The sequence below is a fragment of the Moschus berezovskii genome, chromosome 23, assembly GCF_049115385.1.
Source record: "Moschus berezovskii isolate FMDL1 chromosome 23, NW_MosBer_1.0, whole genome shotgun sequence".
In the NCBI taxonomy this organism is placed as follows: domain Eukaryota; kingdom Metazoa; phylum Chordata; class Mammalia; order Artiodactyla; family Moschidae; genus Moschus; species Moschus berezovskii.
Window position 1 is genome coordinate 56,467,744 of NC_142482.1, and position 27,339 is coordinate 56,495,082.

The 27,339-nt window shown below is 45.4% G+C and overlaps 2 protein-coding genes across 2 annotated transcripts in view; one reads left to right on the plus strand and one right to left on the minus strand.

Annotated features, from left to right (window-relative positions):
• Positions 1-3,532: 3,532 nt before the first annotated feature.
• On the plus strand, positions 3,533-8,643 carry C23H6orf52 (chromosome 23 C6orf52 homolog). Its single transcript, XM_088831266.1, is given in 5 exon segments — positions 3,533-4,085; positions 4,296-4,473; positions 5,439-5,484; positions 6,097-6,277; positions 8,613-8,643. Coding segments are annotated over 5 exon segments (507 nt in total). The 5' UTR covers positions 3,533-4,014.
• A 3,624-nt stretch (positions 8,644-12,267) lies between these two features.
• The window catches only part of LOC129543892 (N-acetyllactosaminide beta-1,6-N-acetylglucosaminyl-transferase), a 49,029-nt gene continuing 33,957 nt past the window's right edge, over positions 12,268-27,339 (minus strand). The window contains exons 2-3 of the mRNA XM_055407291.2: positions 21,449-21,541; positions 12,268-15,068 (exon numbers count right to left, since the gene is read on the minus strand). Of these exons, the coding sequence (XP_055263266.2) occupies positions 14,878-15,068; positions 21,449-21,541 (284 nt within the window). The 3' untranslated portion in view covers positions 12,268-14,877. The remainder of the gene's footprint in view (positions 15,069-21,448; positions 21,542-27,339) is intronic.

Genomic DNA, 27,339 nt, shown 5'->3' on the forward strand with positions numbered 1-27,339 from the left:
GCCCCAAGAATTATTTTTAATTTCATGTAATTTATAGCAGTGGCTTAAACAAGAGATTTCTTTCGTAAGTCAAAGGCTTTTGGAGGCAGGTTGGTCCAGTGCTGGTACAGGAAGTCTCCAGTCATCAGGGACCCTGACCTGTTTGCTCTTTAAGATCCTGTATTTGGTTGTGTGACTTCCCCTTTAATATCACCTCATAGGCCAGGAGAGATGCAGAGTTATTTTGGTTTCATCCATCACATCTGTAATCTCAGCTCTCGATCTGCAAGAAGGGCAGAAAATGACAACAAAAAACGCCTTCCACCTGAGCAGACTCCCTCTGCCCACGAAGCTTTCCTCAGCCCCCTTGTGATGGTGCTATTTCCATCTTATGAGCTAGACGCTGGCCACCTGCTGCTGCTGCTGCTGAGTCACTTCAGTCCTGTCCGACTCTGTGTGACCCCACAGACGGAAGCCCACCAGGCTCCCCCGTCCCTGGGCAAGAACGTCCAGGCAAGAACACTGGAGTGGGTTGTTATTTCCTTCTCCAATGTGTGAAAGTGAAGTTGCTCAGTCGTGTCCAACTCTTAGCAACCCCAGGCTCCTCCATCCATGGGATTTTCTAGGCAAGAGTACTGGAGTGGCTTGCCATTGCCTTCTCCGCTGGCCACCTGCTACTTCCAAATAAAATCAAGGTTCTGTTATTAAGGAAGAACAGGAAACCAGATATTGGGTGGCCCTTAACAGTGTGTGCACAGCTGCTAATCAGTAACATCTCCCTTGAACACACAGGGAGATTAAATTACTAGAGCATAAGCTCCACTGTGGCACCAATGCCAGGCACCTGCATTGTGTACAGGAGGGGCTCAGTAAATGATGGGTGAATGGTTGAACGATTAGAATTCATCATGATGATTATTTTTCACATTACAGGTAAATAGAAACTACATTAAACATTTGAGTGGGGCATCCCAGGTGGCCCTAGTGGTAAAGAACCCACCTGCCAATGCAGGAGACATAAGAGACGTGGGTTCGATTCCTGGGTCAGGAAGATCCCCTGGAGGAAGGCATGGCAACGCATTCCAGTATTCTTGCCTGGAGACTCCCCATGGACAGGAGCCTGGTGGGCTATAGCCCAGAGTCGGACACAACTGAAGCGATCTTAGCACGCACACAAGCGTTTGAATTGTGCACTAGTTATTAGCAAACTACAAGGAAATGGCCAGACCCTATGTGTCCCTGTTAAGACTCAAAAGTTATTTTGTTAAGTTCTGACATATTGTGTAGATTTGCTGCTCAGAGTGCGTGAAAACTGGCAGAACCTCAGGCTCCCCTCCAGATAGAATTCGAACCCACATTGTAAACATGCTCAGGTAATTTGAATGGGCCTTAAAGTTTAGGAAGCTGTTCGTTGTGCTTTAAAAAATACTGAATTACAGAAAGATGTCTTTGAAAATTTTTCCGTACTTGCATTAAGGTAGGGGTGTGTGTGTGTGTGAGAGAGCGCTCCTTCCCACCAGCTGGTCAGGGTGTGTGTGTGGGTTAGGGTGTGTGTGTGTTGGTTAGGGTGTGTTGGTTAAGGGCTGTGTGTGTGTTGGTTAGGGGGTGTATGTGTGTGAGATAGCACTTCTGTGGTTAGAGTGTGTGTGTGAAAGAGCACTTCTGTGTGTGTGTTGGTTAGGGTGTGTGTGTGTGTTGGTTAGGGGGGGTGTGTGTGTGTTGGTTAGAGTGTGGGGGGGGTTAGGCTGTGTGTGTGGGGGTTAGTGGGTGTGTGGGGGTTAGGGGGTGTGTGTGTGTGTTGATTAGTGTATGTGTGTGTGGGTTAGGGGGTGTGTGTGGGAGTTAGGGGGTGTGTGTGTGGGTTAGGGGGTGGGTGTGGGGGTGTTAGGGTGTGTGTGTGGGGGTTAGGGTGTGTGTGTGGGAGGGTGTTAGGGTATGTGTGTGTGGGTTAGGGTGTGTGTGGGGGGTTAAGGTGTGTGTGCGGGGGGTTAGGGTGTGTGTGTGTGGGGGTTAGGGTGTGTGTGTGGATTAGGGTGTGTGTCTGGGTTAGGGTGTGTGTATGTGTTGGTTAGGGTGTGTGTGTGTGGGTTAGGGTGTGTGTGTGGATAAGGGGTGTGTGTGTGGGGGTTAGGGTGTGTGTGTGTTGGTTAGGGTGTGTGTGTGTAGATTAGGGTGTGTGTGGGGGTTAGGGTATGTGTGTGTGGGTTGGGTGTGTGTGGGGGGGGTTAGGGTGTGTGTGTGGGGTGTTAGGGTGTGTGTGGGTTACAGGGTGTGTGTGGGGGGTTAGGGTGTGTGTGTGTGGGTTAGGGGTGTGTGGGGGGGTTAGGGTGTGTGTGTGTGGGTTAAGGGTGTGTGTGTGTGGGTTAGGGGTGTGTGGGGGGGTTAGGGTGTGTATGTGGGGGTTAAGGGTGTGTGGGGGGTTTAGGGTGTGTGTGTGGGGGTTAGGGTGTGTGTGTGGGTTAGTGTGTGTGTGTGGGGGTTAGGGTGTGTGTGTGGGTTAGGGTGTGTGTGTGTGTGGGTTAGGGTGTGTGTGTGGGTGTGGGGTAGGGTGTGTGTGTGGGGTAGGGTGTGTGTGTGGGGTAGGGTGTGTGTGTGGGGGTTGGGTGTGTGTGGGGGGTTAGGGTGTGTGTGTGTGGGGGTGTTAGAGTGTGTGTGTGGGGGGTTAGGGTATGTGTGTGTGGGTTACAGGGTGTGTGTGGGGTGTTAGGTTGTGTGTGGGAGGGTTAGGGTGTGTGTGTGGGGGGTGTTAGGGTGTGTGTGTGGGTTAGGGTGTGTGTGTGTGTGGGTTAGGGTGTGTGTGTGGGTGTGGGGTAGGGTGTGTGTGTGGGGTAGGGTGTGTGTGTGGGGGTTGGGTGTGTGTGGGGGGTTAGGGTGTGTGTGTGTGGGGGTGTTAGAGTGTGTGTGTGGGGGGTTAGGGTATGTGTGTGTGGGTTACAGGGTGTGTGTGGGGTGTTAGGTTGTGTGTGGGAGGGTTAGGGTGTGTGTGTGTGGGTTAGGATGTGTGTGTGGGTTAGGGTGTGTGTGTGGGGGTGTTAGGGTGTGTGTGGGGGGTAGGGTGTGTGTGGGGGGGTTGGGTGTGTGTGGGGGGGTGTTAGGGTATGTGTGGGGGGGTTAGGGTATGTGTGTGTGGGTTACGGGGTGTGTGTGGGGTGTTAGGTTGTGTGTGGGAGGGTTAGGGTGTGTGTGTGGGAGGGTTAGGGTGTGTGTGTGGGGGTTAGGATGTGTGTGTGTGGGTTATGGGGTGTGTGTGTGGGGTGTTAGGGTGTGTGTGGGGGGTAGGGTGTGTGGGGGGGGGTTGGGTGTGTGTGGGGGGGTGTTAGGGTATGTGTGGGGGGGTTAGGGTATGTGTGTGTGGGTTACGGGGTGTGTGTAGGGTGTTAGGTTGTGTGTGGGAGGGTTAGGGTGTGTGTGTGGGGGTTAGGATGTGTGTGTGTGGGTTATGGGGTGTGTGTGTGGGGTGTTAGGGGGTGTGTGTGTGTGAGAGCGCACTTCTTCTCACCAGCTGGTTAGGATGGTGATTTCAGCCGCAGTGGGTGTTTAAAGGAAAGTCCACTAGATGCTGATTCCAGTAGTCATTCTCTGCAGATAACTGAGGAGAGAAACATCAAGTTGTAGTATTTGTCTTAAGCTTTTAATGATTAAAAGTGACTCCCTTACTCATTATTGTATGGGGGGTGGAGACTTCTGGGTGCGTCGCAGTTGCCCACCGCACACCCCCTTTCTGCCCCAACCTCCCCTTTCTGACGGCTTCCCGGGGTCTGACAGTTGCAGGAGGAGGCGGGCAGCTCAAAGCCCACCCCGCAGTTTGCAGGGGCCCCTCCAGGTGACTCCAATACACTCCTGCCCGTCCCCACCCACTCCTTAGCTCACCTGAAAGTCAAAGAATTAACTCCCTGCCAGGAATGATCACAGGTATTTCTGAGGCAGCTGGAAGTGCTATTTGTGGGCTTGAGAGGGTTTAGACCAGGGGCTGGGATCTTTGATGCGGGAGTTAAAACTGCAGATTCCCAGTCATTTTATCAAGGGTCTGGATAAATGGCCGGACAGGAGAGTTTTGCAGGTTTGGGCTCAACTCAACAGGATACTTATTACTGGTATTGGCAAAGGTACGCTGATTTTTCCTGTTCTAATGAAAAGACTGTTAGTGTTCTGTTTCTTAACACAGTTTGGCCATTGACAAACTACTGCTTTGAAAATAGGTGTTCTTAGTGAAAGCAGTCGCCCTCCTTACTTGGAGAAAGAATCGAGTCCCAGGACTCTGAGCGGTTCTGCCTTGACTGTTGATGTCCTACCTCTCTTCTCCCTGCTGTTCTTAGAGTGAAGCCAGACTTCCCGTCCTGCCAGCCTCACCCCTTTGGCAGCTGGTACGAGCAACAGCAGAGCAGTTATCCTCCTGGCTACAGCTCTGGCTGTGGAGCTGGTGGAAATGGACCCAACCTTTATTCTGTGTGTGAGACCTCCAGATACCCCTCTGAGACTTCGCTTCCACCCAAGGTATCTCTCCCTGGCATAGATACTGCGTTGGGCGTGTGTCCTGTATGGGGACATCTTTTTCCTTTCTCCATGCCCTGGGGAAATCCCCTCGAATTTCCCTCAGCCCTGGATTCTGCTCCTTGATATGTGTGTGTGCTATGTGCTTAGTTGCTCAATCGTGTCCGACTCTTTCTGGACCCCATGGACTGTATAGCCCGCCAGGCTCCTCTGTCCATGGGATTCTCCAGGCAAGAATACTGGAGTGGATAGCCATTCCTGTCTCCAGGGGATCTTCCCAACCCAGGGATCGAACCCAGGTCTCCTGCATTGTGGGCAGATTCTTCACTGCTGAGCCACGGTGCCTGTAGAGAGGAATGCTAATAACTTACACTGCCCCTGGAGAGTAATTAGCCAAGATCTGTTTGGGGAGTGCTTCTGGAATTTACGTCCTTCCTTACCTGAGAAGATGATGGATTGGTTTGCTTTTCTCTAGCTTCTGTGTTTCTTCAACAGCTACGGTATGGTCCTTAGCTGAGTCGTGGGGTTGGGATGGGATTGGAAGGCCCGGAGGGATATGTGCCCATGGAGACTTGGCAGATTGTCACCTGGAAGGGATGGCAGAGCTCCAGGTGCAGATTTGGGTGCAGGGATTGTAGAGTCTGATGCCAGGGTTCCTGCGGTCTGGTTCCTTCCCCCCAGGCCCCAGGGGGCCTCTTAGATCCCTGAAACTTCAGAGAAGGCAGGTGCCTTTGAGCAGTGCTCCTCCCATGTGAGTTTTCTTCTATGGGCTCAGCTCACCTGTTGCATAATTGTAGTATTTTGTCATTTAAAGTCTCTTTTAATAAAAATTCAAAATAAAATTTGATCAAAAGGGATTTTAGTGTTGTAGATATTATTTTTGAGAGCTAAATCCTTCCAGGAAAGTATGTCAGTAGCAACCCTTTAAGTTAAAAAAATTTTTTTTAACATACTGATTTTCATTGTAGGAAACCACACCTCTAGCTGAAAACCAAGATGAAGATTCACTAGAAGGTAACAGAAGCCTTATGTTTAGTTGAAAACAAAACTAACCCTTTTACCAGTCCCTCATTCACTGAGCTGGCTATAAACTGAGAGATCCTACCAGAAAGTTCCAATGTCGGTCTCCATCCCTCGGTTTCTGAATTAATTGTTCTAAACCATTTCTTCATTTCTATCAGTCTGTTAGCTGAACAGATAAAGCAGCATGTCTATTTTTCAGAGCCATGTCTTAGGGATCTGGTCTTGGCTCACTCCTTGGGGTCATATCCACCCAGGTCCTCAAGCTAGAAACTCAAGACTTGCCCCCCACCCTTCCTCTCTCTTCTACTCCAAGTTGAATGCATTTCCGAGTACTGTCCATCTGTCTGCAAGTTATCTGTTAATTCTGTCCATTTGCTCTGTTTCTCCCACCATCTACTCATTGAATCCAGTAGCACTGCTCTTGTAGCTTCAGTTTCTATTTTTAAGGTCTTACCGAAAGGAAATGCGCAATTAAAAAAACTAACATTAAATATCTGCACTATTTCCTGCTGATGTTTTTTAAAAGCTCTAGTTTTAAGCCATTTCTAATATGTGTCCTGTAAAACTCTATTTTTCTCCTGAATGTATTATTGGCTTCTGCAGATCCAAATCTCCACTTGAATATTGCGGAACTCAACAAAGAGTTTATGGTGAAAAGTGAAGAGCTCTACCAATCTCTAATGAATTGCCACTGGCAGCCTCTCGACACAGTGCACTCAGAAATCCCAGACAAGACACCCCAAGAGCAAGATGCTCATTAAGCTACCCAACTATCATCTTCATTGTGTCTTTGTTTAAAGTTCTCCCAGGAAGGCACTGGATTGTGTATATAAATACAGATTCTTGAGAGAATGTAATGTAAATAAACTTTACCAGCACGTTCATTTCTAGAAGTGTGTTGTATTATGTGGGTGCCAGCAGAGGTCACATCCAGCTTCCTTGGTGGCTCTGGTAAAGAATCCTCCTGCCAGTGCAGGAGACTCAAGTTCCATCCCTGGGTTGGGAAGATCCCCTGGAGAAGGAAATGGCAACCCACTCCAGTATTCTTGCCTGGAGAATCCCGTGGACAGAGCAGCCTGGGGGGCTACAGTCCATGGGGTCACAAAAGAGTCGGACGCAAGTTAGCAACTAAACCGTAAGAACAAAGAGAGGTCACAGAACTATCAAGTTAGACCAGGCGGCGCTGTAAGGAGTTTGAAAATAGGTGTCCTAAAACAACATTGTAAATCAACTATATTTCAATTGTAAATCAGCTATATAAAACTATATGAAAAAAAAGGTAATAGGTTTAATATGACATGAGCCTGACCTAAACTGATGGTGGCTTAGCTACTCATATATTGAATGATTTGTTGCTTTCTTCTGTTCACAAACAGTGCAAGCCTTCTTGCCTGCATCTGGTGTAGAAAAATGTAGATTAGAACTAGATGTTTGATCTCCATCGCCAGACCCTCTGGCTCTCTTACGAGAGCACTGGATGATAGAAGACAGTGGAGCTCACTTGTCACAGTTGAGTCCTCAGCTTGTCACAGTTGAGTCCTCAGCATGGAAAGTGTGCTTGCTCAGCCTATCAGCCTTCTGAGACAGAGCACGTGGACCCCCAGAGACACCATTCTGCAACTTCAGTGCATGGGTTGATAAGCGCTTTCACTCTGGGGTTCTACTCTTGCGAAACACTTCCACCATCATGCCAAGAAACCCACTCAAACCTAAAGATTAGAGGTCATGTGGAGGGGAACCAAGGCCCCGGTAAACAGCCAACCCATAGCCTCACTCACCTGACATCTTGGACTGTCCATTGACTATAACCCTGGAGTGATCCCAGGAGAGACCAGCAGGGGAGCCCAGCCCCTAGAGTTGATACTGTTTTACATGCCAGCCAGGAGAATCCCACACACGGAGGAGCCTGGTTGGCTACAGTCCATGGGGTCACAAAGAGTCGAATGCGACTAAGCGCAAAAAAAGATTACACTATGATTTGACAATGGAGTGAAAATGACACAAACACAAATCAGCATGGCAAAAACCCCCTGAATTTCAAGAGTAAATATTTGTTGTTAGAAAAGTGACCACAAATCCATGTTTTCTTGCATATTGTTGTCAAGAAATAGCCAGTTTGTTTCACTTACATCCATCTTGCTGCTGCTGCTAAGTCACTTCAGTCGTGTCCGACTCTGTGCGACCCCATAGACGGCAGCCCACCAGGCTCCTCTGTCCCTGGGATTCTCCAGGCAAGGACACTGGAGTGGATTGCCATTTCCTTCTCCATTTTACATAGAAATAAAAAAGAAAATGTGATTTAAAAAAGGTGTCTAGGGAATTCCCAGACAGTCCAGTAGTTAGGACTCCGTGCTTTCACTGCTAGGGCCTGGGTTCAGTCCCTGATTGGGGAACTAAGATCTTACAAGCCTCATGGTGCAGCCATTAAAAAAAAAAAAAATACAGGGGGCTTCCTTGGTAGCTCAGTGGTAAAGAACCTGCCTGCCAATGCAGGAGACATGGATTCAATCCCTGGTCTGGGAAGAGCCCATATACTGCAGACCAACTAAGCCTGTGTGCTCTATTGAGCTTACACTCTAGAGTCTGGGAGCTGCAACTCCTGAAGCCACTGCAATTAGAAGCCCACTCAATCCCCGAAACTAGAGAGAAGCCCGTGCAGCAAGGAAGACCCAGCACAGCCAAACATAAATAAAATTAAATATAACATATAACACACACATATATATATGAAGGAATGAGTGGAAGCTTCTAGCTCAAGAATATCCTACATAAACACAACAATATTTCTTTACCCCCATTTTATATTGGTGGAAGCTTTTTAAACGGCATTTGCCTAGATGACCCCCACCCCTTGGAAAAATTTCTTGATTCCATACCCAGATAGGAAAATTTCCATATGTGGTAATGACTACAGCATCAGTAAGTTTCCTACACCATTCAAATTATTTCTCTACCAGCCTGTCCTGTATTTAAGTCACTCTGTTGCTTGTTGTAGCCTTATCCCCCAAAGAATCTGTTAACAACTGCTTTTCCTTTTTAAACCATCATTCTGCCACCGGGTCATCTGATACACAGCCAGCCACGCAGGTGGAAAGTCTAATTCAGACACCTCCCGCTAGGTCCTTTGTGAAGGCCTTCGGGGAGTGCTAATCGTGGGGTTTTCATGCCTCACCTGCTCAGAGATAATGCGTTGAGAACCAGAGTTTTAATCTGTGGCCCTGGCAGTGATCAGTGCTTTCCCTCCTCGCTTTTCACGACCCATTACACCTATTTAGTAAGAGCCTAAGGAAATGAATCTAGAGTTTCCCAGCCAGCGATCTGTGATATGCAGGACACGGTTTAATGCTCTACCCTGCTGCTTTCTCCATGGGTTTCTTCGTGCTCTGGCTGTGAATTTGCTCTGTTCCATCCTTTTCTTTTATCCCATTCCCATACTCTAGATAAAGAATGTACAGACTTGTCCTTTTCTTTTTTTATTAAGTTAAAACATTATTTATGGCTTGCGCTGGGTCTTCGTTGCACTTGGGCTTGCTCTAGTGATGGCAAGTGGGGCTACTCTCTTGTTTCAGAGCACAGGCTCCAGTTTCACAAGGGCTTCAGTAGGCGCCCTGCAGAATGTGGGATCTTCCTGGACCAGGGATTGAACCTGTGTCCCCTGCACTGGCAGGTGGATTCTTAACCACTGGACCACCAGGGAAGTCCAGATGTTTCCTTTCCATAGTACAGTCTTCATCAGGAAATGGTATTTGAGACCCGTCCAGTTCGTTTCCGTCATTGGGTTTAACGTGAAGGCACTCCATGTTACAGGGACTCGCCTTATCCATCTGGTCTGTCCCGTAGAAAGGTAAGAGTCACCTGGCTCCAACTCTCAACACACAGCCAGCACAGAGTTAAAAACCAAACAAAGCTGGTTTTGATCACTGAACTTTGATTTTGTGAGACGTTAACCTTAGACGTTGAGTGAAAGGTCTACACAAATTCTCCATACCATTTTGGCAACTTTTCTTTGAAGTCTATAAAAGTTTTTTAAAATAAAACATTTTGGAAAGTCATCAGAAACTTTCCATTTTGCCTTCAATACAGTTGATGACTTGAAGTCTACTGATAATTCACTTTAATGGAAATAAATAGCCTGAAACTCATAAATAATTCACTTTCCCTTTGACTCCCTTTTTCAGTGATTCGCCTAATAGCCTCAACTCCTAATCACATGCTTGAGACTCAGTTTTACGGTCTGGCACGTGATGCCGGCTGTTGGTTTCTGAATTTGTGTTCTTTTCAGAAGAACATGGTGTGTGTGTCTGTGTCTGTGTGCACGCTTTCAATTGTGTCCAACTCTCTGTGACCCCACGAACCACAGCCCACCAGGCTCCGCTGTCCCTGGGATTCTCCAGGCAAGAATACTGGAGTGGGTTGTTACTTCCTTCTCCAGGGGATCTTCCTGATCCAGAGATCGAGCCTGAGTCTCTGGCATCTCCTGCATTGGCAAGCGGATTCTTTACCACTAGCGCCCCCTGGGGAGCCCCTTTTAGGCCACTCAGCTCCGCTGTCTACTGCAGCCCCCAGGATCCTTCCCAAATGAAGGTCAGACTTCCTGGGCTCCCAGCAGGACTCACCCCAGTTAATCTTCCCGACAGCCACCATGGAAGCCCACCGCATTCAAACCTTGTAGGTATTGAAAAGTGAGTACAGTCAGCAACACCTCTTTACCTGCCTCCTCCCAGAGCCATCACTGGCAGACCTCTTGCTAAGGTCAGCACTTGGCCTTGGGAGCGTGACCCCCAGTGTCTTTCCCATTGGCTTGACCTTTTAATCCCTCAGCCATCCTGACCAGAAGAGGGAGTAGTCACAACATAAAAAGTGTAGTTCTGGCATTACTGAACTGGAAGACTGGAGTCTTCCCAAACTCCGGTTATTTGCTTAGTCTGTTCACATGGATCTCGGCTGCCATTTCCCACTTGGCATAGACTGCTATCCTAAAGTCTCACCATGTGGGACTTCCATGGCGGTCCAGCGGTTAAGATGCCACACTTCCACTGTAGCGGGTGTGGGTTTGATCCCTCGTCAAGGATCTAAGCTGCATGGTGTAACAGGAAAGTAAAAAAAAAAACAAAAACCAGGACAATTCTAAAAATAAAGTTTATTTTTGAAGGGCTCAAAAAAGCAAGTTACACAAAGCTGTAATTCTATTATGTGTCTGTATAATCAACTCTTAAAAAAAAAAAAAAGCCAATCTGTGTCTTTGTATTTCCACTGTACAATACGCACAGGTATGTAATGGTTGTGTACCTATAGAACTGCAGTACAGCAGCCACTAGTCACATAAAGTAAGTACCATTTCCTCAGTCAAATGGGCCACATTTCAAGTGCCCAGTAGTTAGTATCTTGGACAGTGCAGGTATAGAACGTTCCCATCACAGCAGAGATTCTTTTGGACAGCACCGCCCTAGGATATCTGAGTGTGTATCACCATCCTGAAAGGACATCGACATCAGAGTGGTCACTTCTGGAGAAAGGAGTTCACTTTTTATCCTGTGTCCTTCTGTACTAATTCATTTGTTTATCCTATATTCTTGTGTAGTCTATTTTTTAACTTAATTTAAATCACGTTTAACAATTTTTATTGAGGTATACTTGATTTGTTTTTGTCGTTCAGTCGCTCAGTCATGTCCGACTCTTTGCGACCCCATGGACTGCAGCACGCCAGGCCTCCCTGTCCTTCACTATCTCCCAGAATTTGCTCAAACTCATGTCCATTGAGTTGATGATGCCATCCAACCATCTCAACCCCCTTCGCCCCTTCTCTTCCTGCCCTCAATCTTTCCCAGCGTTGGCTCTTCACATCAGGTGGCCAAAGTATTGGAGTTGATGTGTGTATTTTCTATTTTTAGAAAATATTTTTATTTTGGGGTTTATGTATTTTCTATTTTTAGGAAATATTTATTTAGAAAATAAAATATATATTTTATTTTTATAGTTGATTTATGTATTTCCTATGATATACAGCACATATTTCAAACTACAAAATATCTTTTATGAGCACATATTTTTGTTTTTGTAGTTTGAAATTTTTTTCACTTTAGTTTTAAAATATTATGCATTAAAAAATGGTGCACCAGCTATTGTCTAGACGAGTTATTTTCCTTAGTATTTCTATCATTTTCCATGTGTCTTGTAAAGGAAATATTCATTTACCCAAACTTAGCACTGAAAGACTGCTCAAAAACTTTGGCATTTGACAGTTGAATAATTATGATAACATCAACATATCTTTTACCTAAATTGTACCTTGATTTTTAAAAAATAAATAAAGGAGGCACGTATAAGAGATAACTTCTTCCTGCCTCAGATTTTGAATTTAAAATCCCGATTGAAACGAAACTGACCTTCCAGTGTATTCTCATCTCGATCATTCCCAGTTATCCTCTCCAATACTCCAGCGGGATGGGCATTTTTAGACAGGTATATGTTTGCATGAATGTATTTGTGTATTTTTAGAAAATGCTAGGAGGGGACATCCCTGGTAGTCCAGTGCTTAGGAATCCGCCTTGCAGTGCTGGGGCTGTGGGTTCGATCCCTGGCTGAGGAACTAAGATCCCCGGTGCCCTGGTGCGGCTGAGCCCGTGCACCACAGCTGCTGAGCCCAGGAGCCACAACAAAAGATCCCGCCTGCTGCAACTAAGACCCAACACAGCCAAATAAAATGTTCTAAGAAAGACAATGCTGGGAGGATGGGCTTGCTAAATCCTGATCAAATAAAGCCATACAACAGTCCCCAGTGTGGAAAACAATATATTAATTTATTTCCAAGAAAACAACATGGAACATCATTGAAAACAAAATTTTCAGGGCATCTCCAAAACAAGAATTTCAGGGCATTCTCCAGTGGGCCCGCAGAAACCCACTAGTTCAAACATTAAACTCTCCCAACATCAAAGTATTTAAGACACAGAAGAAATGACCAACAACAGACATGTAAACATCTTCAATTCCAAAAGATTTCTTCTTCTACAAGAGAAAGATCCAGTGTAAAGCATTCCTCTCCTTAAGTGGTGTGACGTAAGTTAAAACAACAAAAATAGGTGATTTAAATTCTGCCTTTAGCTCCGGGTGTGTTCCCTACCCCTTGACTTTTCATCACCCAGGGCACTTCCATCTCTCTCGGCAACAGGAAAAGAGATTTTACTTCAAAATCATTAAAAGTCATTAAATTCAAGGTCATTAAATATGATTAAGGGTTTCCTTAAGTTAAATATGATTAACATTCAACAGGCACAACTGCAGGAAAAGTAACATTGCGTGGATTAAATGTATCATTAGCTGTAGTTGCTGTTTTTCATTAGAAGAAATAAATATCAAGGAACTGGATGGAGTTCAAAAGGAGACTTCACATTTTTCTGACATGACGGGACGTTTTCTCAGTGTGAACACTGAGAACATTCTGGGGTGCTAAATATGGCTTCTCTTCACCTTCTCAAGATGCTCCACCTTAGGAAATGAACTAAGGAGACCAGTAAGAGAAGCCTGATTGTCAGAGAACTTGTTTCCTCCTGCTTCCTAACAACCTCTGTAAGCCTCAGGCACTTCATCTGCAAGACGGGGGTAATGGGGGCATTCTGCAAGAGCATTGTGAGATCTGAATGCCCTGAGAGGCAAGAGAGAAAGCAGGAATCCTAGAAAACAATCGGCTGTGGCCCCTGTCTCCTCCCTCCCTTCTCTCCTCGGAATAGTCTCCGATTTAGACCTCACTTTGAAATTGGTGATATCTGGGGCCTGATACGACAATCCATAAGCCCACCATGCATGTGTTAAAATACAACCACTCTGGTTGTAGACAGCCACTCCCTGGTGGTCTAGTGGTTAGGATTCCGCACTTCCACTGCAGGGGCTGTGGGTTTGATCCCTGGTCAGGGGAGTTCCACATGCCTTGTGGGGTGGCAGGAGCTGGGGGGGATAATACACTCTGTGAGATTCTCTGGAGTTCTAGAGACTCTCTTTCCAATGTCGGCATTATTGCCAAGATCTTCAGAGTGAAAAAGCTTCTCACTTCTTGTTTCCGCATGTGTCTGGTGTATAATAGACACCCAAGAAATACTTACTGATGGATTGGATGGGTGAATGGGATAAAGGATAAGTGACAAAGAGGCTCTCCCACAATTGAAAGCTTTTAAAAATCCAGGCCCTCCTACGACCGCACAGGCACTGCAAAGTTACGCAGAGAACGTGTGGACTCCTTAAAGGCTCATGGGATAGAATCTGGTCTCCGTTTTGCAGGTAAGATCACTTTGGTGGTGTGTGCATGCTTAGTTGCTTCAGTCATGTCTGATTCTTTGTGACCCCATGGACGGTAGCCCACTGGGCTTCTCTGTCCATGGGATTTCCCAGGCAAGAATACTGAAGTGGGTAACCATTTCCTTCTCCATGGGATCTTCCTGACCCAGGGATTGAATCCGGATCTCCTGTGTCTCCTGCATCACAGGCAGATTCTTTACCACTGAGCCATTGGGGAAGCCCCACTTTGGTGGGGGTGGAGGCAAAAAAGGGAAGTGATTTATCCTGAAATATTCAAGGCTTGAGGCTATATGCATGCAATAGCACTTCCCCTCTTGAAATATCTTCAGTCTTCAAGAACTTTTCCATATTCTCAATGGAAAATGATGGACGAGGGGTCAGAGGACACTGACAAATATTCAAGAAGCGAACTACCTGAGGATCTTTTACTGAAGCAGGCAGTGACTGCTGTCTTAAATTTGGTCTCCTGTGAATGACTTTACATTCTATACAGAATGTAAAGAGTGTAACAAACAAAAACTGTAGGCACAGGAAACTTGAAAATGCTACTGTTGAAACTCAGGAACAAGACCGAGTTCTCAGTTCTAGCAGCTCAAGTTTTAAAGGAGACTGGACAGTTACCCGAAAGCAGTTTCCATGCTGACACACAGCTGAGCAAAGAGCAGGGGGAATCCATTCATGTGCGGCCACAGATCTGTGATAAAAGATTTCTTCTTCAGAGAAATTTGATTCTTATTTCCCTAAATAGTATTATCTACCATTCTCCTTTTCATGAGAATATTTACATACGATGAGGGTCTGATGCAGAGATCTGATGACAGTTCAATTTATCACAGATCGGGCCTTGAGCCTGAAAGAGTGGTGAACCTCAAGAAACTGCTAGAGTGGCCTGAGGACCAGTATCACTGAGCAAGCATCCTGACAGCACATTTCACAGTGTCTAGTGGACATTTTGACGTGTAATTACGTAGTCAGGTCCTGAAGCTATAACCTTGGCCCTGAGACTTCATATAACCCAGGCAAAGTGTTTCTCCCAAAGAAAGGCTCTCCTTCCCAGAGGTGATTTCCCTTCAGACGCTGAGTGGCTGTAGATCAGAAATACCAGCTGGGCTGTATTGCAATTTCACTCTGATTCAGGGTTCTTTCTCGAAGCCTCAGTTCCAGACATTCCACAGTGAGGGGGTATGCAGTGAGCTCAAACTTGTTTGCAAAGAGGCTTGAAGAATTAATCAACCACTTTAAGTCTCCGTTTCCATAGATACAAATGTCATGGACATAGTGGCCTGTAATAGAAGAGAACAAGAAACAGTCAAGACAGGCTTGTTTTCGCGTCAAGGGGGGTGAGCTTGCAGAACAGTAGGGTGTCCAACTGACTGCTCCAGGGCTAGGCCTGTGCCAAGGGCTAGGGGTTCCGATGAAGTAGGACTGCGTCAGCCCATCCCGCAAGGAAGTCAAACTTCCTATGAGGAGACAAAGATACAAACGCGCACTTTCAGAAAACGAGAGTTAAGTAGTCCAAAGGGGTAACGCACCAGGCATCGCAAGGCCATTCACGCATTATGAACTTCGGGTTTCACGGATGAGACATCCTAGACGTAGACAGATGCGAGGGGTCTTTGTGGGCTGAGTTGGTCGGGTCTCTTCCCTGGGCTATCCAAGTGCCTACTTTATCTCTCCTCTATTATGGATGAGGTGTTTTGTTTTTTTTTTTAATTAAAAACTTTTGGCATTCTGCAAAGCATGCAGGATCTCAGTTCCCCAAGCAGGGATCCAACTTGAGTCTCCTCCATTGGAAGCTTGGAGTCCTAACCACCAGGGAAGGCCCTATTTCTCCTCTTAGATGGGGAATAAACCTCACCTGTGTGTTACCTATGAACTCCTTAATCCTCGCCAAGTCCTCTCTATCGTAATCTAGGGCAAGCCCCCTCTTCAGCACACTTGGCCCTTCTGCCCCTTCCTTCCACACCCCACGTCCAATCTGGTGGCAACTTTGTCAGCTCAACCTTCAAAACGTTAATGCAATTTGGCCACAGTTCACCCGCTCTGCTACCTCCATCCCAGTCAAGCTGCCTCCCTCTTCCTGTCTGACTGGTCCCCAATGCTTCCATTTTTTTTTTTTTTAATTTACTTTGAATTGGGGGGAAAACTGCTTTACAATGTTGTGTTGTTATCTGCCGCAGGACAGCGCAGAAGGGCCCTAACTGTACACTGTCGCCTCCCTCCTGAGCCTGCCCCCGCCCCACCCCTCCAGGTCATCACAGAGCCAGATCCGTCCTCCGTTCGTCCCACTCTCGCCTTCCGCCTCAGCGTCCACAAGTCCAATCTCTCTGTCTGAGTCTCCATTCCTTCCCCGCAGATAGGCTCGTCAATTCCGCGTTTGCCTGTTAGCATATTCTCACACAGCAGCCAGAGTGGCTGTTTTAAACTGAAGCAGAAGATGTGTCTGTTGCTCAAAACCCTCTGATGGCTTCCTGTCTCATTTGGAGAAAAAGCCCAAATCCCAGCAATGGCGTTCAAGACGCCTGAGTCTGGCCCTCATCAGCCGGACTCCCCTCTCAGCACTTGCTCATTCAGTCATAACCCTGAATAACCCTTCATATCAGTCCCACTGACCCCTCGCTGGTCCTGAGCAACCCAAGCATCCGTGTGTGCCCTTCCTCCCCCGGACCACGCCCTTGCGCCAGACATCCTTAAGGCTCCCTCTGGCACCACTCAGGGCTCGACTTCAAGGCCATCTTCTCAGTGAGGCCCTTTCTGACCTCCTTTCGTTCTTCCCCGATTCATTTTCCTTTTGGTAGTCATTACCAACAAACACATTTCTTCGTTGTCTTTCTCCCCAGACTAGAATATAAGCTGAAGAATTGAAATTTGAGACCACTGTGTTTACTTCTATGTCCCCTGCATCTACAACAGGTGTGTGTGCTCAGTCGAGTCTGACTTTTTGCGACCTCATGGACTGCAGCCCGCCAGGCTCCTCTGTCCATGGGATTTTCCAGGCAAGAATACTGGAATGGATTGCCATTTCCTTTTCCGTGGGATCTTCCCAACTCAGGGATCAAACCCATGTCTCCCGAGTTGTAGGTGGATTCTTTACTGCCAAGCCACTGGGGAAGCCACATTTGGAACAGTACCTGGTAAATATCAGATGTTAAATTAACAGTTATTGAATGAAAAGCGTAGAGAAGATGAATGGGGAGTTCACAGGTGGGTAGAACTGGGAAGCGTCTCAAGATGGATGGGAAAGCATCAGGTGGAAAAATGCAGAGAGGGGAATTTTCTGCTACAAAAAAGTTTGCTGGGGTCCAGGTTCAAAACAAGGAAGCTGTAAGAAGTTTGCACTCTTTCCAGAATTTGTTTGGCATATGGTAGAACTACTGTGGTTGACTGTCTTAAAATAGATGAAAGGTTTGGGCCATTTTTATCCCTTTTTTTTTGGAAAGGGTTGGAGAAATTTAATAGAAGAATCAAATGATGAAATAGATTTCAGCAAGATTAATTTCGCAGAGCTTTGCAAGGTACATTAGGAACCAATCAAGAGACTGTAGTAATCGTGTAAACCAGAAAGTTTGTTTGATGTTAATGGTTGCCATGAGTGGGAAAGGAAAGCCATTAGAGACAGAGCACAGAAGGACCGATGGGACCTGATAATTAACTCAATGTGGCTGGGAAGAGAGACCAGAGACAGTGAAAATCGCTGGAGAAAGAAGCCAGAGTTCCGGGCATGTTAAAGAATAACCCGGTGGGAGGTGAGAAGAACCTGGTAGACAAACAGCACACCCATGCTTAAGAAATGAACAGGAGAGAAGATTTGGGGCTGGATCATGTAGAGAGAGCCTAGACAGCTTGGTCTCGAGGACAGAGGCAGAAAATACATCTTGGCAGGGAGAAGGAAAAGAACCGTCAGAGACAGAGTCACGCAGAATGCAATAGGGCAGCGGGATAACTGAGGTGGGCCCACACATAACTGAGGCCAGACGGGGACCTTGGTTGGGAGGATGGGTGACTTTTCTTCTTGAAACAGGAAGCAACTGTGGGAGAAAGGGTCCAAAATGCCCTACGATGGGGACGTCCCTGGTGGCCCAGTGGTTAAGAATCCACCTCCCAATGCAGGGGACGTGAGTTCGATCCCTGGCCAGGGAACTAAGATCCCACATACCAGATCCTGAATTCCACAACGAAGATTCCGCAATTAAGACACAATGCAGCCCCCCACAAAAAAACCCCAAATGCTCTAAGATGGAGGAAAGGGATGACCTGATAAAGGAACTGATAAGGTGATTTTAATCAAATGTCTTCAAAGTTCTTCCTAAAATTGAAATGATCACCTTTGGAGAGTAGAGAGGCTGTTTCAGCACAAGATTAGGAGTTTAAAGGTGAGCCAAAAAGCTGAAAATGGGCACCCCAGGAAGAGCACCAGGACAATAATGACGTAAATAAAAGAACAAGCAGCAGCCAGAGGGGCCACCTGAAGGGAGATGGTGGGTGAGTGTAGGACAGTTCTGGAGCATTCTTCGGCAGTGTTCTGCCTTGGTAACCACAAATGGCGAAAAGCAGACGACAGTAATGATTACGCACAGGAATCAGCCTCCCAGGATCAAATGCCAAGGGAATCTAAAATGTGTGAGAGAACAGCATGAAAAGCTGACACAGCACACAGGCTCGACAAGGGGTCCTCATAAAGAACCCATAGGAGGAGGGAGCCAGGAAAGTTGAATCTCTGAAGTCCCAATTTTAAAAAAGCAAACACATCTAACATGACAACATCATATTTCAGATGTGGGGTTATGGCAATGAACAAACTAGTCTAAAACCCCAGTGTTGCTGGGCCTTCTATTCTGTTCTAGGGAAGAAAGACAGTAAAATATATAGTCTATAAGTTGGTGAAGATAACCGTAGGGTGACAAAGAGATTGGAATCAGAGATGGGAGCTCCAGGTTCAAGACCACAGGTCTAGAATGGTACTCTGTGATTCCAAATGCTAACAAGGCTTGGAAAGTGGCTGCACTCACAGGTTTGGAACAAATACAGCCAAGGGGACAAGATCCAGATGGTATTACTGACTTGCTGGGTTGACATAAAGTTCTACCTCCTCTGTCCAGACTGTGTCTTTTTCTTTTCCCCGTATAGTGGTTTGGGGAGAAATATTTTTAATGCTAACAGTTTAAGGCCTTCAAATAGCATAACAGGTGCTAAGAGAAGAAAAAACCGAGACATTTGTTTGAGGGGGGCAGGCTGGGCTACCCAAACTTTGAACCCTATGTAGTTCCTGGCTAGAGGCTACTTTCATGGCTCCACCTGTCATGGAATCAGTAAAAGTCCTTTGTTGTTGTTGTTTAGTTGCTAACCCACCAGTCTCCTCTGTCCATGGGGTTTCCCAGGCAGAAATACTGGAGCGGGTTTGCCATTTCCTTCTCTAAGGGATCTTCCTGACCCAAGGATGGAACTTGCATCTCCAGCATTGGTAGGAAGATTGTTTATCACTGAGCAACCTGGGAAGCCCAAAAGTCCTTACAAAAAGGCAAATCTGACTAGTCTATACTTTCTTTACTGAGGTAGGTCCTGGATACAGGTGATGTCAAGGAGACGGAAGGTAAGGCTCTACTTAGGCGGGGAGTATACATGGCTGATACACAACGGACAGGAACTTCTGTAGGGAGCGGGGAGGGAGGGCTTGGGCTGCAAAGTAATCCCATCACATGGGTCCACGTTGTACATCCTCAAGTGCTACAGCCAGAGAAGAGGAGGTGAAGCAGATCGGAGGATGACCGCAGTGGCCCTAGAGGCCAGGTGATAGGGGTTATAAAGGATGTGGAGAAGACAGCCTATCCCAAATACTGGGACCCTCACTGATGGAGATGGTCCACTTTCTAAGGAAGATGCAGGAGATCAAAGTCCAAAATACCCTCCTCTCCATTTTCCTCTCCCCATTAGAAGGGCGGGCTATGCAGGCAGGTGGCACTGAGCTGTCCCCTGGGGAAAACGTGGGCTGGTTAAGGTAAACGCGTGCATATACTTGAGAAAGGACTGTGCAGGGATGCAAGGATGCTGGCCTCTATAATACCGGGGAGGGGACCCTCAAGAGACAGACCTGGGAAGGAGCGTGAGCGTGATGGAGAGCTGGAGAGAAGCAGCAATTTGGGGTTTTCATCTGAAATATGTTACCATTTCTCTTCTTCAGAGAGAAGGAAATGGCAATCTGCTTACTCCAGTGTTCTTGCCTGGAGAATTCCATGGACAGAAGAGCCTGGCAGGCTACAGTCCCTGGAGTCACAGAAAGTCGGACACTACTGAGTGACAATATTGTTATTATTTATGATCTGAAATGTTAGGTGTAGAATAAAAGGACTAATAAGTGAAGCTATAAATTGAATGGCGGGGGGAGGAGGCCAAACTTTACAGGGCAAACCTTCCTATTCACTCACTCAGCTCTTCGCTTAATCATTCATTCACTGAATATATATTTATTGCCTTCTTTTATAGACTGCATTGTATTTCCCCCAAATTCATATGCTGAAGTCCTAACCTCCAGCACCTCAGATTGTAACTGTGTTAGATGTAGGGCCTTTAAAGAGATAACTGAGTTAAATGAGATCTAATGGATGGGCCCCGATCCAGTAGGACTGGTGTCCTTATAAGAAGAGATTAGGACACAGACACACGCAGAGGGTAGGTCATGTAGGACACGGGCCAAGATGGCCGTCTGCAAGCCAAGAGGAGAGGCCCCAGGAAAAGCCAAGCCTACTGCCATGTTGATCTCCGACTTCCAGCCTCCAGGACTGTAAGCAAGGAAATTCCGGTGGTTGAAACCACTCAGTCTGTGGTACTTGGTTATGCTCGCTCTCGTCAACAAATATGCACGCCTGCCACATACCAGAAAAGAGTCTTAATGGAATATACACCAGGACTGATAAAAAGTCTTCTTCCCAGCTACTTGTCTTCTAGTGCTTATCCATTTGGAGGGGCAATCTCTCTTGTTGCTGTCACCTGCCATTATGCCGGAGAAAACACCTCCAAGCCACCTGGAAACCCACTGGTGGAGGGAGCAGAGGCTGATGTGAGGGATGGGGCTCCATGGAGAGAAGATGACATCACTTCCATCCTGACCACTTGGCTCCTCCTAACTGCTGCACCCTCAAAATGGACAGAAGGAGGAAGGAAGGAGGAAAGAACAGAAACTAGCAGGAAAGAACCATTATCATTTGATCCTACCTCTACATCGCCCTAGGTAATCATAAGATGGAGAATATCTTTAAGATACTCAACCTTGGGACTTCCCTGGTGGTCCAGTGGTGAAGCATCTGCCTGCCAATGCAGGGGATACAGGTTCGATCCTTGGTGTGGGAACTAGGATCCCACATGCTGCAGGGCAACAAAGCCTGTGCTCCACAGCAAGAGAAGCCACCGCAACCAGAGAATAGCCCCTGCTCACGACAACTAGAGAAAGCCCACGCACAGCAAGGAAGACTCAGTGCAGCCAAAAATAAATATTTTAAAAAATTAATACTATTAAAAAAAAACACATTAACTTTTCAAGGACTGTGCCTCTAGTTACTCTGTTTAATAATTCACAGGCTGTCTAAATGAGAACCCCTGTATTCCACAGCTCCTTTCATGCCAACACCAACAAACTGAGTGGCCTCAAAGTTTGAAAAGAATGCCTCACCGTGGCAGCCTCCGTGTTTATCTTCCATGTCAAACCACTTCACAGCTCTGAGGTCACCGGCCCAGGATGCGTTTGGCATGGAGCCAGGGACACCTGCAATGTTGATAAAGAAGAAAAAGCAGAAATAAGAACCTAAGCTTCCAAGGCAGGTTCATTTTCTCAGTATAGTTTCTTTCACATCAGATTTCTCATCACTGGTACAGAACCCCAAAGGCTTGTGGTGAGAACTGTTGGTAGTTACGAACCTAGACTTCCCCTGTAAAAAGAATCTCTTTTTTTTTTTCCATTTTTCATTTCTTGCAAGCCTGTAAGAAATGCCATTAGATGAAATCACAGTGCAGATGGAAAAGCTAAGAATTTTCTGGTATCTCCATGCCTTTTAATTGAATTTACTTAAAAACTTTTTTATTTGAGTATAGACAATTTACAATGTTGTGTTGGTTTTTCGTGTACAACAAAGTGAATCAGTTTACATACATATATATCCCTTCTTTTTCAGGTCCTTTCCCCATATAAATTATCACAGAATATTGAGTAGAGTTCCCTGTGATATACAGTAGGTCCTTCTTGCTGTTCGGGTTCTTATTAGTTATCTATTTTATATTTAGTGGTGTGTATATGTTAATCCCAATCTCCCAATTTATCTCTGCCCCCCATGCTGCACCCTTTGGTAACCATAAATTTAATTTTGTGAGTCTATTTCTAGTTTTGTAAATAAGTTCATTCTTATCATTTTTTAAATTAGATTTCTGATGTAAGTGATCTAATATGACATTTGTCTTTCTCTGTCCAACTTATGTCACTTAATATAATCTCTAGGTCCATCCATGTTACTGCCAAGTGGCATTATTTCATTCTTTTTATGGCTGAGTAATATTCTACTGTATATGTGCATTATAACTTGTTTATCCATTCCTCTGTCAATGGACACGTAGGTCGCTTCCACGTCTTGGCTATTGTAAATAGTACCATTATCCAAAATTTTTAGGACTTTCCAGAAAACATCTGTCTTACAGTAAAAGCTCAGGAAACAGGCCACTCTATGTCCTTAATGCTCATAAGTGAGAGAGATTCCATTACAGGAAAAGGAGTACTGAATATGGGAATCAATGTAAGTGCAACTAAATGAGGGCTAATTTGTGTCATAAGAGCTCTAGCGATTCTCATCAGTGAGAAATGCAATGTGAATGCCATGCAAATGACATTAGTACTCAATTGCAAAACAGTCTTTTCTTAAAAGATCTGGTGGGAGGAATAATGCCCCTGCCCCCAACATAGCCTCAAACCAGTCTGCATCCTAATCCCTAGAACCTGACAATATGCTATGTTATGCACGGCAAAGGGGAATTAAGGTTGCTTATCAATTGACCTTCAACTAGGAAGATTATCCTGATTTATCCAAGGCCATTGTAAATTCAAGGGCCTTTAACAGTGGACGAGGGAGGTGAAGAGCTGGCTGGAGTGGTACAAGGTGAGGAGGAGGACGGGGCTAGGGTATGTGGGTGGCCTCTAGAAGCTGAAAAAGGCAAGGAGAGGGATCCGACCCAGCCCTATAGAGAGGAGCGAGGTGTGGCCAATAACTTGACTTTGGTCTGGTGAGACCATGTCAGACTTCTGACCCACAGAACTCTAAGAGGAGACAAGTACATCATTTAAGCCCCTAAGTCTGTGATAAACTGTGACAATGGCAAATAGAAAACAAATACACAAACTAATGAGAACCAAATTACTCAAGATGATGGATATTTTTAATTAAAAAATTGGACAAGATCAATACATTGAGAAGTTTAATTGATTTAGGAACATAAAACTGTTTCCTCTTTAAAAACACTGATAAAGAACTTCCCTGGTGATCCGGTGGCTAATACTCTGCTCCCACTGCAGGGGGAGCCGAGTTAGAATCCTGGCCAGGGAATCCCACATGCCACAACTAGGAGTTCGAAGGGTGAAACTAAAAAGAGTCCCACAGCTAAGACCTGGAGCAGTCAAATAAATAAAGAAATAAAATATTTTTTTAAAAACTGATGAAAACGTGCATTTTCAGACAGTATAAAAAAAAAAGCTCTGCTCTTTTGCTCTGATGTCACATAATATGAGGGTTTAAATTAAGAACTGTACTAAGGTCTTCCAGCTAAAATTAAATTTTGCACGGTCTTTTCTGTAAATAGCATGAGTCTTCACCCCTATGGGCTCTCTATCAGAGCTTCTTCTTTCCTTGCTGCCAAACTTAAAAACGTTGTTTGTAAGTGTTGAGTACTCAAGAAAAACTATTAAGCAATATTTCTTCCTATTATTTTAGTTTGCATTTAATACTTTAAAAGTTACTTTAGTCTTTGCCTATCAGAAAAGAGGCTTCTTTTATTTTGTTCTTAGCACACATTTTTAAAAATTACTTTTGTTTGGCTGCACTCCAAGGCATGTGGGATCTCAGTTCCCTGATCAGGGATTGAACCTGGGCCCCCTGCATTGGAAGTACAGAATCTTAACCATTGAACCACCAGGGAAGTCCCAGAACAAACTTTCAAATAATTTAGAAAAAAACTCGCCTTAGTTAAGTTGAGCGGTGGGTAGAGGCAGTCTGGAAAGCAAATAGGTAATCTGGTATATTTACTCATTTCAGCAAGGTCAGCTGATGTGTGATTTTTATAAGTCTCTTTCAATTAAATAATTACAGCAGAAAGATGTGAATAAAACAGTGTCATGACGATAAGTCCCTGGCCCTCCTTTAAAGGACTGAATTTTTAAAAGAACAAAATATTTCTCTTCCTCTTTCATTCTCATTAATATTGAACAGATAATATCACAAACTGACTCTTTATGCAGTATCTCGGGCCCCACCCAGATCTCCTGCACCAGAAGGCGCATCTTCACAAGACCCCGGGAGGATCCCTGCGCACAGTCAAGCTTGAGCTACAATCAACAAGGCCAGGAACTCAGCTTCATTTCCTTCCCTCCGGAAGTCGCCCCCTCAGCCTTCATCCAGTTTCCGGGGAGCTTCTCACTGCTCTTCTCACTCAAATTCTGCTCTCATGAAAGAATTTGATATTTACATCTTTGTTCCCTTTGCGGGGAATACAGTTGACCCTTGAAAAGCATGGGTTTCAACTGCAAGGGTCCTTGCCTACACAGATTTTTTTCAATAGTAAATACAACAATCCTAGGCAATAGGAGGTTGGTTGCATCCATGGATGTGGAACCTTGGATACAAAGGAAACTTCTGAGCCCGAGAGCCTCGACGGCTGAGGTGCCCCTCACCCGCTGCCTCCCGCCTAGAACCCGTCTCTTCAACCAGAGAAGCCACCGCAATGCCAAGGCCGCACATCGCAACAGAAAGTAGTCCCCGCTCGCCGCGGCTGGAGAAAAAGCCCTTGCGCACGACAAAGACCCAGCGCAACCAAAAAATAAAAGTAATTAATAATTTTAAAAAAATATGTGGAGACCCCAAAGCTACTGATCCTGTTACTTGTGCCAACAGCCAGTTGCCCCTTTTACTCCCCTAAAAACATCTCTACGTCTCTTTCCGGTTTCCCCCCCAGAGAAAGACTTTCAGTTGAACTCCGCAGTGGACCAGATGCTGGCCTAAGGAGTGGGGAACTAAGTTCTCACCCCAGAACTAGCTGCGTATTCTTGGCCATCACGCAATGCCCCCAGACTTACTTTTCGAGTGAAGTAGGTAGATAAGATCAGAGATTTTCAACCCTTTAGGCTGCAAGCCACAGGAAAACAACTGCACTGTCTCTCTCACACACACACACACACAAAAGTTACAAAAATACTTAGTGTTGTAGCAGTACACTTGTCTGCTATTTTCTAGTCTACTCTCATGTTAAAAACTTTCGTTTAAGACCTACTAAAAGGAACTAAAAAGCCTCTTGATGAAAGTGAAAGGAGAGTGAAAAAGTTGGCTTAAAGCTCAACATTCAGAAAACTAAGATCATGGCATCTGGTCCCATCACTTCATGGGAAATTGATGGGGAAACAGTAGAAACAGTGTCAGACTTTATTTTGGGGGGCTCCAAAATCACTGCAGATGGTGATTGCAGCAATGAAATTAAAAGACACTTACTCCTTGGAAGGAAAGTTATGACCAACCTAGATAGCATTTTAAAAAGCAGAGACATTACTTTGCCAACAAAGGTCCGACTAGTCAAGGCTATGGTTTTTCCAGTGGTCATGTATGGATGTGAGAGTTGGACTGTGAAGAAAGCTGATCGCCGAAGAATTGATGCTTTTGAACTGTGGTGTTGGAGAAGACTCTTGAGAGCCCCTTGGACTGCAAGGAGATGCAACCAGTCCATTCTAAAGGAGATCAGTCCTGGATGTTCATTGGAAGGACTGATGCTAAAGCTGAAACTCCAATACTTTGGCCACCTCATGCGAAGAGTCGACTCATTGGAAAAGACTCTGATACTGGGAGGGATTGGGGGCAGGAGGAGAAGGGGAAACAGAGGATGAGATGGCTGGATGGCATCACCAACTCATGGACATGAGTTTGAGTGAACTCTGGGAGTTGATGTTGGTCAGGGAGGCCTGGTGTGCTGTGATTCATGGGGTCGCAAAGAGTCGGACATGACTGAGTGACTGAACTGAAAATGATCCACTAATGGAAGGTACTACTGTATCCCATTATACATATTATATACACTATTATTATATTTTAAAATACTGGACTATAGTGTGCTGTGATTGTTGCTGTTATGATTACTGTTTGTCAGGAGGGGACTTATGGGGTATGTGGGTACAAGTCTGCCTCAATTCACAGGTATCCTAGGTAGCATCTATTTTGCAGTATTTCTAGGACAGGGCAAAAAAGACACATATTATCAGAGAAAACATTTTAAACTATAAAACACAATTCTCTCATTTGCTCTTCATAGGCTTATTTAAACAAAAGATTTGAGATCAAGTTTACAGACTAAGCAGGAATGTTTTTCCTGGGGCTTAGCCTTTATTAGACAAACAGCTGCATTTGTTGAATAAATGAATATATTGACTTGACTTTTCTCCTTATTGTTCTTATACAGCGAGCGTGTTCCTCATTTTGGGAGACATATACATGGTAATGAATTCCAGCAACTGTTTAATATTTAAGCTCAGATACATAATTTTTTAAGCAAGAATTTTGGTTTTCGATGTCAAAAGTAATGCTACAGTCAGTGTATTGAAAGAGGTCTTCTCACGGCTTCATAGTGGTGTTGGAAATTGGCACAACTCTGGAAAGTCAGTTTAGAAAAGTAGGAAAAGTCCCTGTTGTTCAGTCCCTAAGTTGTGTCTGACTCTTGCAATCCGATGGACTATAGCCCACCAGGCTACTCTCTGCCCATAGAATTTTTCACGCAAGAGTACTGGCATGGGTTACCATTTCCTCCTCCAGAGGAATATTCTCAATGCAGGGATCGAACCCATGTCTCCTGTGTCTCCTACATTGCAGGCCAATTCTTTACCATTGAGCCACCGATGGGGGTTTCCCTCTTGCAACAAATCCCAGTCTGTGCTATTCACAGTCTTGGGTGACCCTGAACAATTATGTAGTCTCTTTCAGACATCCTGTGCTAATCTTCAAAACTTCAGAGAGTTTTTGTTACCTAAGATAATATATGTATTGTGTTTAGCACAGTGCCTTGCATACTTAACTAAATAAATGGTTGAAAACATAATCGTTTCTATTCAAGCCATGAGGACAGAGTAGCTGTGGAAGAGAATGCTTTTTTTGTACTATAACCTAAAGCAAGTTTCTCAGTGGCACTTTGGATGATTCTCTGTCGTGGAGGCCGTCCTGGGCATTGTAGGGTGTTTTGCAGCAGCTCTGGCCTCTGTACACTAGATGCCAGTGCCATCTCTACCCATTCCCCTGAACCCTAAGTTGTGACCCCAGTGTTTTCAGATAATGC